We start from the raw sequence: 15,909 nt of genomic DNA on the forward strand, positions 1-15,909 counted from the left end.
AAACGTTCCAATTCTATAATATTTCACATCGATCAATTTCATAACCAAAAAGAACAAAAACCAAAACAAACACCATGTTGCCGAATATGTTGGTTACACGATGTTTGACAGATAGATCCCCCCTGGGAACACGCCCTTTGTTTTTAATGTTTATTTTGTTGACAACTTTGATTTCGCCCATTCATCAAGACGAAGCCAAGTTTCGCCTTTTACTAACGTAAACAACAAAAAGGGCGTATTCTTTGTTCTATTACGTTTTGATATAAAGTAGATTTCGCCCTTAACAAACATCGTACTTTTTAATAGTTAGAAAAGAGATACATTATTTTTTCGAAGTTTAAAGGTAGATAGTAGCTCACTTCATACGTTTTCGGTAAAATCTCCATTTGTTTACAGTTTGTTAGATTCGCCCTTATCACGAAGTACTCCGGAAATCTACCGCATGCATGCATGATAGAGATCCTCAGAGAGAGAGAGAGATAAGCGATGAAAAAACGGCAACTAGGTTTCACATATCAGAGGTGCCAGATCTCTTCTCAAAGCGCAATGTTGACCAACTTTTATATTCGGTTCGTATAACTGATGGTGACGGTGGAAGTCCTGGGGAATAATAAAGTGCATCACAAAAACCGTGAAGGTGTTAACTTTTATGTTTATGTTTAATTTTATATACTTTCATTATTATTTTGTAGACCATACAAAGAGTTTGTGAACCACCAGTTAAAATCACTATGATAAGGTACATTTGGAGCATTCTCAATTCATCGTTTAGCAATAAAACATGAAAAACGTGTAAAATCAATATATTCTTTATTGAACTTTATTGCAATACCTCTCAATGTGTCATCTTTCTTGTTCGTTTGGCTCAAATTTTGACATGTTCGTTTGACTCACAACACTCTCTTCGCATATCTCTCCCTTTGAGTATTGCTAATGCATGACAGTTTCTGAAGTTGTGAAGATTTGAGAGGAGAACGGGTAAAACGCACAAAATTTGTGCTCGATGCCATAGGGGAAAATACACTTTTTTTCAGTTTTGTATTTTTCTCCAGTTGTTACAAGTCTTGAAAAAATAAATCAGTTTTTAAATTTAAAAGGCTTTGTTTGGATGAACAAAAATTTCTGACGAAACCCTCCCTTTAGAAATACCATCCTCATTTTTGAATAAACTAAATGTAAGAACAAACAACTGATTCGCATTCGTATGATTCTTTAAGAAGCTCAAAATTGTTTTTCTTTTTTATGCCAAACAGAAGATAAAAATAAACTTGAAATCGATTGCATTTTATTTTTATTTCAATTGTAAATTAATGCCCTTTCTGTGCGGCCAACTTCACGTAGAGTTTCTTTACCATGGTGTTGCTGACGGTGCTGCTTGAACTCAGCAAACTTATCATAACCTTCGCCACAATCTTCGCAAGTGTAAAGTTTCGCCTTGGTGTGCGTACGTTCGTGAAGTCTTCTTTCACGATCCCGAATGAATGCAGCTGAACAAAAGTGACACTGGAATGGCCTAATACCTAAATGGATTTGATTCTCATGCAACGTGCGATCACTGGTTTTGCGATATCGCTTCTCGCAATAGCGGCACTGGAATGGTTTTTCCTTAGTGTGTGTTAAACGGTGCGACAGGAAAACATTCTTGCTGGAAAACGACTTTGGGCATAGTGTACACTTGAATAAACGTACATCGGAATGAACCGTATTGACATGCTCCTTAAGCACACCTTTGCGTAGAAATGATCTACCGCATTGATTGCAAACGTAAGATCGCTTGTTGTTATGCAGTTTTTCGTGATTCTTCAGGCCTCCAGCAGTGAAAAAGCATTTATCACACTGTGAACAAGCAAACGTAGCCAACTTACCGCATTGGCTTTGCTCATGCTGAATTAGATTCGACTTTGAAACATACCGCGCTCCACAAGACAGACATATGTGTTTCTGCTGCCGATCTGCTACGCGATGTCGCATGTATGCTTGCTCGTGCGGAAACCCTCTGAGACATATTTCGCAGATTAAATTACTGTGTGTTCGCTCTTGGGTATGCTTAATGCGTGAGAGCTTGTGTATCGTTTCAGAATGGTGTTTTAGAGCTTTATAGGTACTGAATTTTTGATAGCAACGTGAGACACAACAAGAAATTGATTGCGTTAACTTTTTAGTACGTTTTTCAGGCGTATCGTGTTTGCCGTTTGTAGAAATATGTTCCAGTATTTCTCTTTTACTGATGGTACTGTAATTACAGTTTAATGAACAGCATCTATATATTTTTTGAAGACTTCCATCTAAAATGTGCTGCATATTCCGTGAAGTTAGGGTCTTACAACATTCGTTGCACTTAATTGTTATGTTTGTTGATAGCTTTTCAATTTCTCTGTGCGCGATCGTTTCGGTTTTACTGGTCCTAGAACAAGAGCATGTTTGATCCTCTTCCATGGTTTCTTCGCAGAACCTTTCTGGTAGTTGAATAGCAGCCATGGCTGTATCGTGGTCATTGTTTGAGATAACATGAGCTATAAATTGGTCTTCCTCTGCTAGTATCATGTCACAAGTTTTACAATGGTAAAGTTGTGCGTTGTCTAATTTCATATTTTGCAAATGAATGTCAAGAGCAATATCATTTTCAAATGTGGTGAAGCAAATGCTACAACTGTATTTTGAAATTTGTCTTCCGGTATTGCTTTTCGAATGATGCTGGCCGCAATGAAGTTTAAGGTTACTAGCGTTATCAAATAGTTGATAGCATACACAACAACGTTTGCCTATTACATTATAAACTTTATAACAGCCCATATCTTCGACATTCTTGACAAACAAATCGGGAATATAAATGTTTTGAGATGAAAGTGCATTGTCGCCAGTAACACTACTTTTAAATTCATCTGCCACTTCATCCAGGTACTCGATTTGCTGCACGTCCGATTCTCCTGAATACTCCATAAGCAGATTTTCGGCAGTTTCACAAGTAACATGAGCGATGCGTATGTGCTTCAGCATGTCTTCATTATTGTCTGACAATACACCACAACTATCGCATAGAAAAAGTTGGTTTAATTTATCATCTATTCGTGCCAAACTATGAGTCTCTAATTTGGCTGTTTGGTGATGTTTTGAATCATCCTTTGAACAAGCGGCAGTTTCATCGGAATAAATTTTTTGGGATTTCAATATTTGTCTAAATAATGCGTCCGATTTTAGACATTGCTTGCGCAGCTGGTATGCATTTTTAAGTTTGATCAAACATTCGTTGCAGATGTTCTGGGGCAACCCATCATCATCGGATACCTGTAAGCAAAACTATCGATTGAGAAGTTTTGTTCGAGTTCATTTACTGATATGATAATTTACCATAACTTCTGTACAATCGATGATCATATTTGCAATAACTTCATCTTCGCTTTCACATATTTGGAACAACGACTGAAGTATACAAGATTCACTAGCACTACACACACGGCAGTACGTATCCATTAAGTTAAAAAATTTTAAAGGTTGTCGACTTGTTTTTGTTTTTTGAGGCAGAGCTGCTAGTTACAGATATTTTTATTAAGGGAACATTTATATATTACGTAACGCAAGATTTGATAATTCAGAACTACGAAGGTGCTGATGTTTGTTTGGTATTCGATAAAAAAAATGAAGAAAATACAAAAAAAAAGTATTTTCAGCTTAATTATTCAATGCGTTGTTCCTACACTGTTTTATGCGTAGTATTTGCATCAGGACAAACCTAAATTCAGATAATTTGTATTTTTATTGTGAGGCTGTGGTATGAGAGAGTTTGAAACCATTTCAATTTAAACTCCTTTTCATGATATCTAAGTTGAATGAATATTACATAATTTTTAGGGTTTTTATTTCGCTGTGTAGAATTTAACGGTTTCATATATATTGGCAACTCTGATTGATACTAAAAAAAAGTTTGACTGTTTCGATTGTGGAGAGAAACAGGTTTGTTTACTTGCTTGTAATTTATTTCGCTGTTTTGAGTAAAAATATTCCCATAAGTTGCGACAAGGCAACAGAATTTTAATATTCTAGTTATTTACAATGGACGATCGTGTTTCTTCAAAATGTCGCATTTGCAATGGGATGCCTTTGGTTTTCATATTTGAGCCGGATGTAGTGAATGGAAAAACTCTAGCAGAGCTGATGGCAGGTTTCGCAAATGTAACGGTGAGTTTTTTTTTAAGATTATCTGTACTTAGGGTGATGTTTTTTAATTGCTATTTGGCATTTTACGCTTGTTTTTAAATATTTCTGTATAAGCATGACACATTTTAGATTGAGCAAAACGATGGGAAACCATCGTATCTGTGCAGCGAATGCACAGAAAATCTACACAAGAGTGTTGCCTTTCGCAAACAAATTCAGGATGCTGAAATGATTCTTCAGGACGTCAGAGAGTTAGTACTTCTCGATAATACTAATAAATAACATTGATAATAGTTTTTATTCTAGGAATCAATATTGTTTATCGCCCGAGTTACAGAATATTAAAATTGAACGTTCCCCGATGGATGACGATGATTTCGAGTATGAATATTTGGAGGAAGATACATTGAATGAAATTAACAAAAAAGAGGGAAAAAATCTACACCAGAATTTGGGTCTTGTCAGCGAAACAACTCTGCTAATAAGTGACCAGTGGGAAAATCAGGAAGCAAATACACCGTTTGAAATCCCGGAGAACGATAGAATCGCACAAAGATTGATATTCGATGACTTTGAGTATTTTGAAATTGACGGCGAGCGGTGCTGTGGCTGTAACTTTATTGCAAGTTGCAGAGATGAACTTGTTAAGCATTCGAAAGAATCCCATGCACACAATTACTATCCAGATAGTAGCTATACGTGTCCAATTTGCTACCATAAGTACAAAACTCAAGAACTTCTCACTAAGCACATCGAATATTATTCGTACAGTGATATTTTTCTTTGTAAGGTTTGCAATGAACCGTTTGTGCAGAGAAATCAGTTAGAAGAGCACCAAAAAGTGAGACATAAACACGACAATCATATGAAAAGTCTAAATAATGAGTTATCAAAAAAGGTTGATAATACTAAGAAAACTACCAGAATTGCTACTCGTAGAAAACATGTAGTTTCTGTGAAAAAAACAAACGGGGACAAATATTTTTGCTGCTTCGTACGATGCTGGGAAGGATTTGAGAAATATGACGATCTGTTGGAACATGTGAATCAAATTCACAATGGAAAACGTAGAGAGAACGAGCTAGCCCATGTACAAGCTCTAGGTGCAGAACACGTTTGTCCGATTTGCAAACGCCAATTTGAAAACAAATCGAAATTAGAGCATCATCGGTCCTACAAACAGAATCGGGTAACACATTTTTGCCAGGAATGTGGACAAAGTTTTTACAAGCTGCATGCTCTGCGAGATCACGAAATAAAACAACACAGTCAGCAACCACCAGAACATGAATGTGATATATGTGGTAAGGCTTTTTTGAAAATGTCGGTCTTGAAACATCATCGCAAAATCCATGTACCGTTTGAAAGCGTACCTTGTGTTGAGGCGGGCTGCCAGTTGGTTTTTCGGGATGAAGCTTTAATGAAGCGCCATTGTCGTAACGTCCACGGGGATAACTTTCCTTGGGAATGTGGTTTCTGTCCGAAAAAGCTACGTACTAAAGAAGCGATGGACATTCATGTTCGTGTGCACACTGGGGAAAAACCATTTGCTTGTAGACAAGGCTGCGAGCGACGTTTTGCTCATGCTACGGACCGGGCCAGACACGAAAGATCGAAACATACCGGCGAGAAACCACACAAATGCGAACAGTGCCCAGCGGCGTATGTCCGGCGACGCGAACTTGTGGTACATATGAACAAAAATCACAATAGTGAATAATATTGAGGGAACCTATCCCTACAGATTATAAAGCATGCTAGAATTTATGTAAAAATGTCTTTTTATAGAGGACTTACCTTATAATGAACAAAAATATATTACAGTTTTACAACCTATAATAGCATGTCAGTCAAACATTAAACTATAGGCATTAAAACTGAATATTTTACTTAGGTAATTTATTTTTTCCCGAAATGGTAGCCGTGCTTGAAAATTAAACCTAGATTATGTAATCTATCTTTCTTTTCAAACAAACATTTCATTGTAAATTAGCTACTTCGTTCTTAACATGCTCACCGAGGTCATCGCATACTTCCACCAGAAGTACCAGTTTCTGCTCGCCGTTGGTAGTGCCATTCGTGTGACGTTCCACGTGCTTCTTCAAAGTAGCATTTTGACAAAATCCTTTTCCGCAGATTGGACAGTGAAAAGGTCGTTCACCTGTATGAGTCCGTTTGTGGATGAGAAGCGTTCGTTTTCTTGTAAAAGCAGCTTCACAAATACCGCATATATGTGGTTTTTCTCCAGTGTGAACCATTTCGTGACGTTTGCGATCTGATATGTGATAATAGCTGTTATCACAGAATGAACATTTGTACGGCTTTTCTCCGGAATGGATTCGTAGATGAATGCGTAAATGCTGCGGCACCTTGAACCGAGCCGGACAAAGGCTGCATTGGAACGGTTTATCAACAGAATGGCAAGAGCGAATGTGTTCTTCCATATTTCGCTTGCGACTGAAGACTTTTTCGCAATATGTGCAAGGAAATGGTCGTTCTGATGAATGACAGACTAAATGGTTTTTGAGATGAAGTTCGCTGAAAAAACGTTTCGCACAAAAACTGCACTCAAAAGGCCTTTCTCCACTATGCTTTGAGCGTTCATGTATCGCCAGCAGATTTCTGCTTACCGCTCGGAAAGTACATTGTGTGCAAGCAAAATGTTTATTTTGTTCGTTGCTGGCACGAACAAACTGATGCACTTTCAAGTTTTTTAATGAATCAAACGTTCGGAAACACACGGAGCATAGATGCGGTTTGCTAGGATTTTTTTCTTGATTATATTTTAGTTTAAGTGCATGATTTTGCTGCGCATGAATTATTAGTTCTGCCTCACTATTAAAGCAGTCATGACAGTGTGTTACACAACAGTATCGGAGGTTTGATTTTTTGTTTTTGGTTTGTTGATGCATAGTTGTTTTCATTGATATACACGAAATGATTTCGGGACAATCCGAAACATTTTTTTTCGTCGAGTGAGTTTTCTCGAAATGCCGCGTCACATTTTCAACGGTATCGAAAATCTCATCACAGTTATGGCACTGGAACAGCTCCATGAAAATTTTACCTTGATGAGTCTTCAACTCATCTGAAGTAGAAAATGTATGCTTGCACATAGAACAAACAAAAGGACTTATAAAGTCGGACTTATTTTCCAGAAACAAATCATGAGTCATAGCAACATGCTCTCGATATTCTTCTTGGTTGTGGAAAGTTGCAGCGCAAACGCAACATCGCAAGCTCATCATTTCGACAACATTATAGAGAGTTTGGTCTGCATATTCGCAATCTTCGGTCCTCTGCATCGACTGGATGGTTTCTGTTTCGAATTCGACAGTTTCTATTGTTTCCTCTTGTCTCTGTAGTTCAAGCTCATTTTTAGTCTCGAAGTATTCGAAAGACTTCGACTCAATGAGCGATTCCAAGCAGGTCAGATTTGTGGAATGTTTTTCTACTTCAAGCGTTTGACGAAGAGTTTGTTCGGACTGCTCGCATGTTTTTCGAAAACTAACTACAGTTAGTAAGTTTTCCATACAGACCATACACAGGTTTTTTGGTAGCGTGTCTTGTTCTGAAATCTGATTAGGCAAAGCATTAGAAGGGATTTAATTATTCAATGTAACTTTTACCTCCAACAAACAATACTGCACTAGAAGTTTTGCAACCGTATCTCCGAATCGAGTGCTGCTGAACAATGATATTGACGACTTCTGATCCTCTAATCGAGTTATGCAAGTGCGACATAGTTTCTCCATAGTTTAAAAATGTTTAAGCTATATTTTTGCAGCTTCAATGAATAATTGAGATGATACTCTAATCAGAAGTTTTGCCACAGGTAATTTTTTATTGTATCGAAAACGCCGATGTAAAGTAAACAAAATCGAGATGTCATGCATGTTTGAAAACAGGAGCCGCCGAGCCGCATACATATCTACAGTCAGTGTATGACTATAGTCAGCAGGGTTGCCACATTTATATCTGTATTTTTTTTTAAAAATATCTGTATATCTGTATCTCGGGCCAAAAAATCTATATTAAAAATCTGTATCGAGCAAACTCAGAATCTTGGATGGAAAAAAATTTACTTGCAGAACATATTTAAACAAATTCATTATTCTCTACGTGATGTTCATACAGGTTTTTGTTAAATTTATTTTTTAAAGTTTTCGTTAATTTAATATTAGTATCTCTTCCTTGGTCATTAGCTCAGGGGCCATGCAATTTCTGGTTTCAATTATATATTAAAAGTATGCGTTCTAAACAAGCCGAAGAGTGTGGATTTATAAAAAATTCTCACAAATGATCTGTAATAGAAACTTGAAATTACCATCCCGCCTAATGGTGTTCAACAGCTCAGACCAAGTTAAGTCATTTGTTTCAATGAATCTTCCGGTCAAAACAGTTTTTTTCAAGTGTGCGAAATTCGTTAGACAGCCCTTGTCAGTCAGTCATTGTTACGAATTTGGGGAATTGTCGCATCATTTAAATTTTCCAATTTCACGAACGATTTAAGATTACTTAAAGCTGCTATTTTTATAACAGGATCGGTGAAATCGCACCTCTTTGCAATTTGTTTTACGAATTTTGAATAGAAATCCTGACAAATATTTCGAAACGTTCGTTTTCGGGCTTCGTTCAAGTCACATTCCATTTCTTCTTCATCGATACCTACTTAATCCTGATGTTGTTTTTTTTTACAAAACTTTAAAAATCGAATCGAATTCTACCTTTGAAATTGATTTCAGTTCGCTGGTATAACAGAAAAATCTGTATTTTTGGCAATATTCTGTAGTTCTGTAATACAGATTCTGTATTGCTTTTTCAGTTCAAAAATCTGTAAAATACAGAAAAATCTGTATATGTGGCATCCCTGATAGTCAGGCGCAGGGTTGCCAATGTTCCAGTTTAAACTGGATTCCTCCAGTTTTTTTTCAAGTGATCCAGTCAAACAGTTTATTCCCAAAATCTTCCAGTTTTTCAGATATTTGCCAGTTTTATCCAGTTTTAATTCACTGAAGCTCCGATTGATTTTCGGAAATATTTTTAAAACGTAAATATTGTAGATTGATAAACTATTTTGACAACTCTTTACAGCATTCTCAGTATGCTATCTTCTCGCACGAAACACGGTCAAATTAAAGACTGCATGACATGGTTGAGATGAAACCAAACAAATAAATTTTACCAGACCATGACAAAAATTTCTGTTTATTTTCTGTTGCGTAGCAGTTAATAAATTATAAGAAGAATTGGATACCAAAAGATAGCGAAGTCAGAAATAATTGAAATTTAAGCTTCACTGATATAAAGGAAGAAAATATTGCTCTATTTTCTTAATTTTGAGATATATTGATTGTGTAATTTTGAACTGCGCTGCTGTTAGAGGAAATTTTTCAGTCCATAATTTTAACGAAATGTAAGCCCGAAACAAAACAGTGAGTAATTTTTTGCGAAGAGTTATCTCTTCAGTTGCTTCATAAAAAACTGTCACTGGATTCAGTCCCCATAACAGAAAAGCACACTAACAATTATTTTTTTACTTCTTTTAAATTCATTTGGAATCCAGTTTTTTCCAGGTTTTTCTTCAGCCTTTTTCCAGTTGAATCAAAAATTTTATTGGCAACTCTGGTCAGGCGGACTGGATTTCGAGAAGCAACTCGAGCCGTTATGCAAGGTTACCAGAAGATAATCAAAGGTTCAAAGGTAACCCTGCACTCAAAAAAATATTACCAAGCGAACACGTAAAAATAACGTAAATTCACGTAAACGTGAATGCTTTCACTGGTTTAAGTAAAAAAATAAGCTTAGGTTCAGTTAGTTTTTGATATTGATATTAATGATTCAAGGTATCCAATTTTACCTGATCACTTCCGTACAGGTACTCAAAAGTCGGTTTTGAATATACGTTTTATCCTCATCATTTTTTTATCATCATTCATTTTATCATCGTGATGCGATGATTTACAGTTTGGAGGAAACAAAAGCTACTTTACACAGCTGTACACGATTACTAGTGTGCATAGAGTTCTCCAAGCGAAAACACACGAAACACTATGACACGGCCCGCTTTACACCCCAGCAAACAATTTTGTTGATTTACAGCTTATTAAGCTATTATTCAGTGGATTTTGGCTGAACTTTAGCTTAACAAGCCGTTATCTAACAAAATTGTTTGTTGGGACTGTACAGTCCGCGAAATAAACATACCGTACATGCGAAAATTTTAAATATTTTTACTTTTGGAGTAAAATCATACAAAACATAATATGAAAGCGGTTCTCCACACTAAAATACAAGCACAGAAAGTTATTTTATTTTATTCTAATTTCATTATGCTATTCAATTTGAGCTTTTCGTAATCAATCCATACGAAATAAAAAACCGTACAATTCAAATTGATTGCGTTTCCTCTACTACTCGTTCGTGAAACAAGCGTCAATATTTTGTACGGCCACCTCTGACATCAACAGCATCTGCCAAACGTCGTGGTCTAGAAACAATCAATGATTGAAGAGTAGTAATATCGATATTGTCCATTCTTCTTGAATAGCAGTCTTCAATTGTCCAAGTGATTCATACTGACGTCCATGTGCATAAGCTTACTGTGACAAGATCCCCCAAAGATTCTCTATCGGGTTTAAATCGTGGCTTATAGCAGACCATTTCAAAACAGTAATGTTTCGTGATGTTAGAGATGATGTTGTAAGTTTTGAACAGTGGATCGCCGCGTTGTACTGCTGGAAAATCAAATTTTCACCCCACAAACTATCACCAAAATTGATCAAAACGTTGTCTAGCAGATCAACATTCTTCTCCAAATTCATTTTATGAGAAAGAAAACAAATTGGTGTCTTTCCGAAAAGCCCGAATGCGGCCCACACCATAACTGAATCTCCCTGAAAGTTTCTGAAATGACGAGTTTCGGGTTCTCGGTGAATATCCCTCCGATTCATTTGGAAACCATCAGGACCACCCAGGTTAAACTTTTTCTCATCGAAGAAGATGACGGATTTCCACTCATCCTCCCAAAACATATCCTGTTCCGCAAACTCAAATCTCGCAGTTCTGTGTCGAGGTAGAAGCTTCGGTGTTTTCAAACGTTGCTGGTATTGAAAGTGAGTATTTTCTTTCAAAATCTGTAGTATTCTTCTCTTAGACACTGAAAGAGACATTGGAGCCTTAATCTGGCCTGTACTCAAGTTTTTATCAACAGTCAGGCGAGATATTTGTCTTTTATCTCGAAGATTCGAAGTAGATGGACGCCCGGATCGTTTGTTGACACCATAGTTTTCAGGATCCTTGAGAAAATTTACTATGGTACCTTTATCACGGTTCAATTCCTGAGCTATTTTGCGAATAGTTAGTCCACATACTCTGAAAGCCATGATTTTCGCTCGCTCTTCCAAAGATAATGATTTTCCTCTCGGCATTTCCAGCAAATAAAACGAACAGCGATACAGGAATTTTTGAAAACTATTTCCCATAGATGAGAAAGATTAATTTTAAAAACGGCTATCATTATATACCATGCAAACATACTAACTTTTATTCTTTGTATGGGTTAAAGATGATTAAGGCACATGTACGGTATTTATTTCCTACTACAAATTGAAATTGTTTCAATTCACCTTAAAAATCACCAAGTACAAACATGTAAACAAACATTGCTATTGTTTGTTATTCGCGTACCGAACACCATAAAATGTTGATAGATATAACATTGTGCATTATTGTAATACTACATGATAGTTTTGTACGGTATAATTCTTTCTCGCACTGTATATTGAAATTTGTGAGAGTGTGAATCAAACTCGGTAGTTTTTTATTCTCTCTTTCAGATGACAGTTCTCACAGGTGACAAAAATTCTTACAGCTAAAGCCTGTAGTACACTAATTGTCTAATGGTCAAATATTTGACCTTCTGACATAATGGTCAAATTTATTTGACATCATGGTTGTTGTTTGCCCGTGTTTGCCCCATGTTAAAATTGGAGAGTGACAAATAATTATCTTCGACCAAATTTTTATCTGTCAAAAAGTGACAAATATTTGACGCTCGGTCAAAGAGTGTACTACAGGTTTAACAGATTCGATTTTTCTTTGTTAGCTGTAAGAATTTTTCATCACCCATTTTCTGTCTCAGACTACACTTTTTCTGTCCCTGACGACACCCGAAAAAGCAGAGTGTACTGTAGGAAGTTACCAACACATTAACACGTATGTGTCAAAACTAGTTTGTTTTGGTTCTCGTTCCACGTGGTAAAGTGTCAGATAATTTTTTTTTCAGCACATTTGCGAGATGGACATATGAAATGGAAATGAGACAAAACGACGAATGCGATAATGACCAAAACAAAACGAATTGACAGCTATCCCATTATTACGCATACCTCGCATACCAATGCAACTACAGTCAAATTTCGCTCGTTGGGCTATGTTTAGTTGGGCTATGTTTAGTTGGGCTACGTTTTATGTCGTTTTCGTTTTCGCGGTGTACTACACTCAACTGACACTCAAATGACACTTTTGACACCGAAAATGTTTTATTTGATTTTTCGTGTTACCCTTTTTCTGTCTCTCCCTACACTTTTTCTGTCACTGATTACACCCGAAAAAAGCAGAGTGTGCTGTAGGAAGTTACCAACATATTCACACGTATGTGTCAAAACTGGTTTGTTCTGGTTTTCGTTCCACGTGGTAAAGTGTCAGGTAAATTTTTTCTCAGCACATTTGCGAGATGGACATATGAAATGGAAACGAGACAAAATGACGAACGCGATTATGACCAAAACAAAACGAATTGACAGCTATCCCATTATTACGCATACCAATGCAATGACACTGAAAATGTTTTATTTGAAGCTGCAAAGTATAGCACGGAAAAAGTGTAGTACACCGCGAAAACGAAAACGACATTAGTTGGGCTCCCGCTCGTTGGGCTATAGCCCAACTGAATCGAAGTCAAACATCATTTCTGACAACACTGATTTTCGTTTGAGGGGTTTGTGGATACATTTTTTGAACGCAGAAGGTAGAATTTATTCGAATAAGAAAATTAAATGAAGTTGAATATAAATTTATGAAAACAATATTTGAACAAATTGTTTGAGAAACAGTATAAGTTTATCTGGCGTAATAATGCAACGTAGAGCTTTGCCTGTTTTTGAGAGTGTTTGAGAACACGTTATTGTTGAGCACTTCTGTGGCTTGAAATAATCACACAGGCTTAAGCCAAGCGAATTTTGAATTTGACCTTATGCTGAACTTTCCGTATTCCTTTGTAGATTTTGACCTCTTGAACCTTTTAAACGAATCTATATTAATATGGAAAACAATCATTTATGAACAAAACCCAGAAAACGTAGGAGAGAAATTAGTATAAGCAGTATCAACCAACTATAACGATTTTGCAACACTTTACTGCGTTTCCAGTAACAACTCCAACAACAAGAAACAATTGGTGTGCTCCTTGATCGATTTGCAACTTTGACAGCTGTAACCTGCGCGGTTGCAATTTCAGCATCGAGTGGAAATTTACCTAATTTTGGGTATTACCGCGGGAGAGTGTATGAGTAAAAATTACCCTCACTTGAACACCCCCGCAGCAGCGTGTACCCAACATGACAACTGTCACCACTTGCGCTGAATATTGTTCACATAAGTTTGTTTATTTTCGTTTAAATGCGTTCGTTTTTTTGTTTGTGAACGATATTGTCGCGTTAGATAGGTTCGATAATTTTTATGTCATGTTTGTAGATAAATAGTTAGGGTTAGATAGGCCGGTATTTTCCTCTAGCTGCGAAAAAGTGGTGCTGAATCCAGTCTCGGCGGGTATGTTGTGGTCGGCAGCCATCGCGGGATAATCAGTTTAGCCCAGCTAGCTGGCATCCCGCCATGTTTCGAGGACTAACATCTCAGCGTGTGTGTAAACGAGATAGCATATCACCGCCACTTTTCATACGCATAACATAGCATCTGTCAATGAGGCCCGCAAATTGCGGATCCGCAGTGATGTTAGCTCTTAACGGAGCAAAGCAAATAAGATAGAGATGCCAGCTAGCTGGTTTAGCCTCGACCACGTTTTGTTCGTTTGATGTGTGTCCTGTGAAGCGAAGGTTGTCCCGCTTCTTCGTCATAAGACCAGCGAAGGTTGTTCCGCTGGCCCGTAAGTGCGAGTGCTACAGGTGTTTTGCTCGCCGGATAGGGTAAGCTGCGCTATTGGCTACCCCCGGCTAAGTGCCAAGGAGCAGGAGGACACCGCCCGCCGAGGATTGCCGCAGCCACTGTGAGAATGCGAACTGCAGGAGCAGGAAAGCCGCCCCTGAGTACCACCCCTCAAAATCACCACTAACGACAGCTGGAGGAAAGAGAGAATAAACCGATAAGTTTTTATTTTATTTGTTTGTTGTTTTTTCCTTCTGTGTTCTAGCAAAAGTCCGAAAGTCCGGTAGAGGTACCTGGCCGCCCTGTAAGGGTTTCGCCGGGCAAATTTAAGTGTGTACAGGGTGACCCCCTGTTACACAGCTCAGCCCAATACCAACGGTATCGATACTAGGGGTCACTTTGCTGTACATTGTCACTATTCTGAATATAGTTCTGGTATGATCGTTCGAAGTTGCGTACTTTCATCCTTTTATCGTAGTGTAGTAACTGAACGGTATTTTATATTGTCAACGGAACATATATAGTCCAGTTATAGTTATATGTAATAAAACAATTTTAAACACGCTTAATGTTATAATACTTGAAAAATATTTCATATTGTCACCTTTCTGTATACAGTCCAGGCATAATTATATAAGGTAACAAAATAATAAACAAATATAATAATACGGTAGTTGAAAGATATTCCATATTGTTACTGCAACTGACATATTAAGTTTATAGTTTGTACTATATCCTCAATCGTTTTTGATTATGCGGGTAGTCCGGAAAGGTGAAGCTACACCGCGAAAACGAATTTGACATAACTTTCAAGCCAGCGGAGGGGTGTTATGTGCACCAACACATGCACGATTGTAGAGGTCCATAGACTTATTTACGTACGAGTGTGCTAGTGCCACCAGTTGAGAAATACATGAACAAGTCGCTGTTTCATTTCCAATGCTACGTTTCTAGCAGTTGGAGAAATACTCAGTTGATCTCTTATTGTATGTTTCAAACGTACACTGTACGCTGTACACGATTACTAGTGTGCGTAGGTGAGAAGTCACTTATCTCATATGCAGAGATGCCAGATATACAGACAAATCTGTATTATACAGACTTTCTGTGTTGCGATACAGACACGCATAAGCCTACAGATTTTATACAGACATTTAGTATAATACAGATATTACACAGATATCTGATATTCTACATAATGGTTTTACCAGTATACACAAAAAAAACGAACACAAAAACCAAAAGTCACTGTAGCCGTTGCTGGAAAAAGTGAACTAGGAACTGAACACTTTGCTGAACATATTAATCTTGCGTTTTTGAGAGTGAAATCATGACAACGGGAATCGAGTCAGGCTATCGGGGTTTTTATCGGCCCCGTGGGCACTAATCTGCCTGTTTCGCCCCCAGTAACAAACAGCTGATTGTCTCGATCGATTGCCATGCAGGTTATATTGGTGAATAGACCGTTTGTTCTATTCGGAGCAATATCCAACGTTGAAGAATTGCTTAAAATGTCCCAAACCTTGAAGGTACTATTTTTATAACCGCGAGACTTCTGCCATCATGTACATTTAGCTACATTACGACGAA

At 37.3% G+C, this 15,909-nt stretch overlaps 3 protein-coding genes across 7 annotated transcripts; 1 reads left to right on the plus strand and 2 right to left on the minus strand.

Annotated features, from left to right (window-relative positions):
* Window positions 1–1,259: 1,259 nt before the first annotated feature.
* Window positions 1,260–3,512, minus strand: LOC129728035 (oocyte zinc finger protein XlCOF6-like). The gene is made up of 2 exons (XM_055686398.1): window positions 3,349–3,512; window positions 1,260–3,285 (listed from the first exon to the last, which is right to left on the minus strand). Exons 1-2 carry the CDS (start codon window positions 3,469–3,471, stop codon window positions 1,297–1,299), a joined length of 2,112 nt encoding a protein of 703 aa, XP_055542373.1. The 5' UTR covers window positions 3,472–3,512; the 3' UTR covers window positions 1,260–1,296.
* Window positions 3,513–3,903: 391 nt separating this feature from the next.
* On the plus strand, window positions 3,904–5,994 carry LOC129728038 (zinc finger and BTB domain-containing protein 41-like). 5 transcript variants are annotated; one of them, XM_055686402.1, is made up of 4 exons: window positions 3,904–3,951; window positions 4,009–4,176; window positions 4,285–4,406; window positions 4,450–5,994. In XM_055686402.1, the coding sequence occupies exons 2-4, from the start codon at window positions 4,051–4,053 to the stop codon at window positions 5,873–5,875; spliced, it is 1,674 nt and encodes a 557-aa protein (XP_055542377.1). In that variant the 5' UTR covers window positions 3,904–3,951; window positions 4,009–4,050; the 3' UTR covers window positions 5,876–5,994. The 5 variants fall into 5 exon arrangements, with proteins under 5 accessions (XP_055542377.1, XP_055542379.1, XP_055542380.1 ...); XM_055686404.1 differs by having other exon boundaries at window positions 3,934–4,176; window positions 4,270–4,406; XM_055686405.1 differs by having other exon boundaries at window positions 3,934–4,176; window positions 4,270–4,406; window positions 4,462–5,994.
* LOC129728036 (gastrula zinc finger protein XlCGF26.1-like) lies at window positions 5,917–8,079 on the minus strand. The gene is made up of 2 exons (XM_055686399.1): window positions 7,785–8,079; window positions 5,917–7,733 (listed from the first exon to the last, which is right to left on the minus strand). Exons 1-2 carry the CDS (start codon window positions 7,908–7,910, stop codon window positions 6,135–6,137), a joined length of 1,725 nt encoding a protein of 574 aa, XP_055542374.1. The 5' UTR covers window positions 7,911–8,079; the 3' UTR covers window positions 5,917–6,134.
* Between the last annotated feature and the right edge of the window lie 7,830 nt (window positions 8,080–15,909).

The sequence above is a fragment of the Wyeomyia smithii genome, chromosome 3 (assembly GCF_029784165.1).
Source record: "Wyeomyia smithii strain HCP4-BCI-WySm-NY-G18 chromosome 3, ASM2978416v1, whole genome shotgun sequence".
NCBI lineage: Eukaryota > Metazoa > Arthropoda > Insecta > Diptera > Culicidae > Wyeomyia > Wyeomyia smithii.

Excerpts from the sequence above, each read along its gene's own strand:
- LOC129728038 (XM_055686402.1), top strand. The coding sequence starts at position 4,051 with ATGGACGATCGTGTTTCTTCAAAATGTCGCATTTGCAATGGGATGCCT. Across the intron at positions 4,177-4,284 it reads CAGGTTTCGCAAATGTAACG|ATTGAGCAAAACGATGGGAA; the intron begins GTGAGTTTTTTT and ends GACACATTTTAG. Across the intron at positions 4,407-4,449 it reads ATTCTTCAGGACGTCAGAGA|TTTTTATTCTAGGAATCAAT; the intron begins GTTAGTACTTCT and ends CATTGATAATAG.
- LOC129728036 (XM_055686399.1), bottom strand. The coding sequence starts at position 7,910 with ATGGAGAAACTATGTCGCACTTGCATAACTCGATTAGAGGATCAGAAG. Across the intron at positions 7,734-7,784 it reads TGCAGTATTGTTTGTTGGAG|ATTTCAGAACAAGACACGCT; the intron begins GTAAAAGTTACA and ends TTGCCTAATCAG.
- LOC129728035 (XM_055686398.1), bottom strand. The coding sequence starts at position 3,471 with ATGGATACGTACTGCCGTGTGTGTAGTGCTAGTGAATCTTGTATACTT. Across the intron at positions 3,286-3,348 it reads TCGATTGTACAGAAGTTATG|GTATCCGATGATGATGGGTT; the intron begins GTAAATTATCAT and ends TTTTGCTTACAG.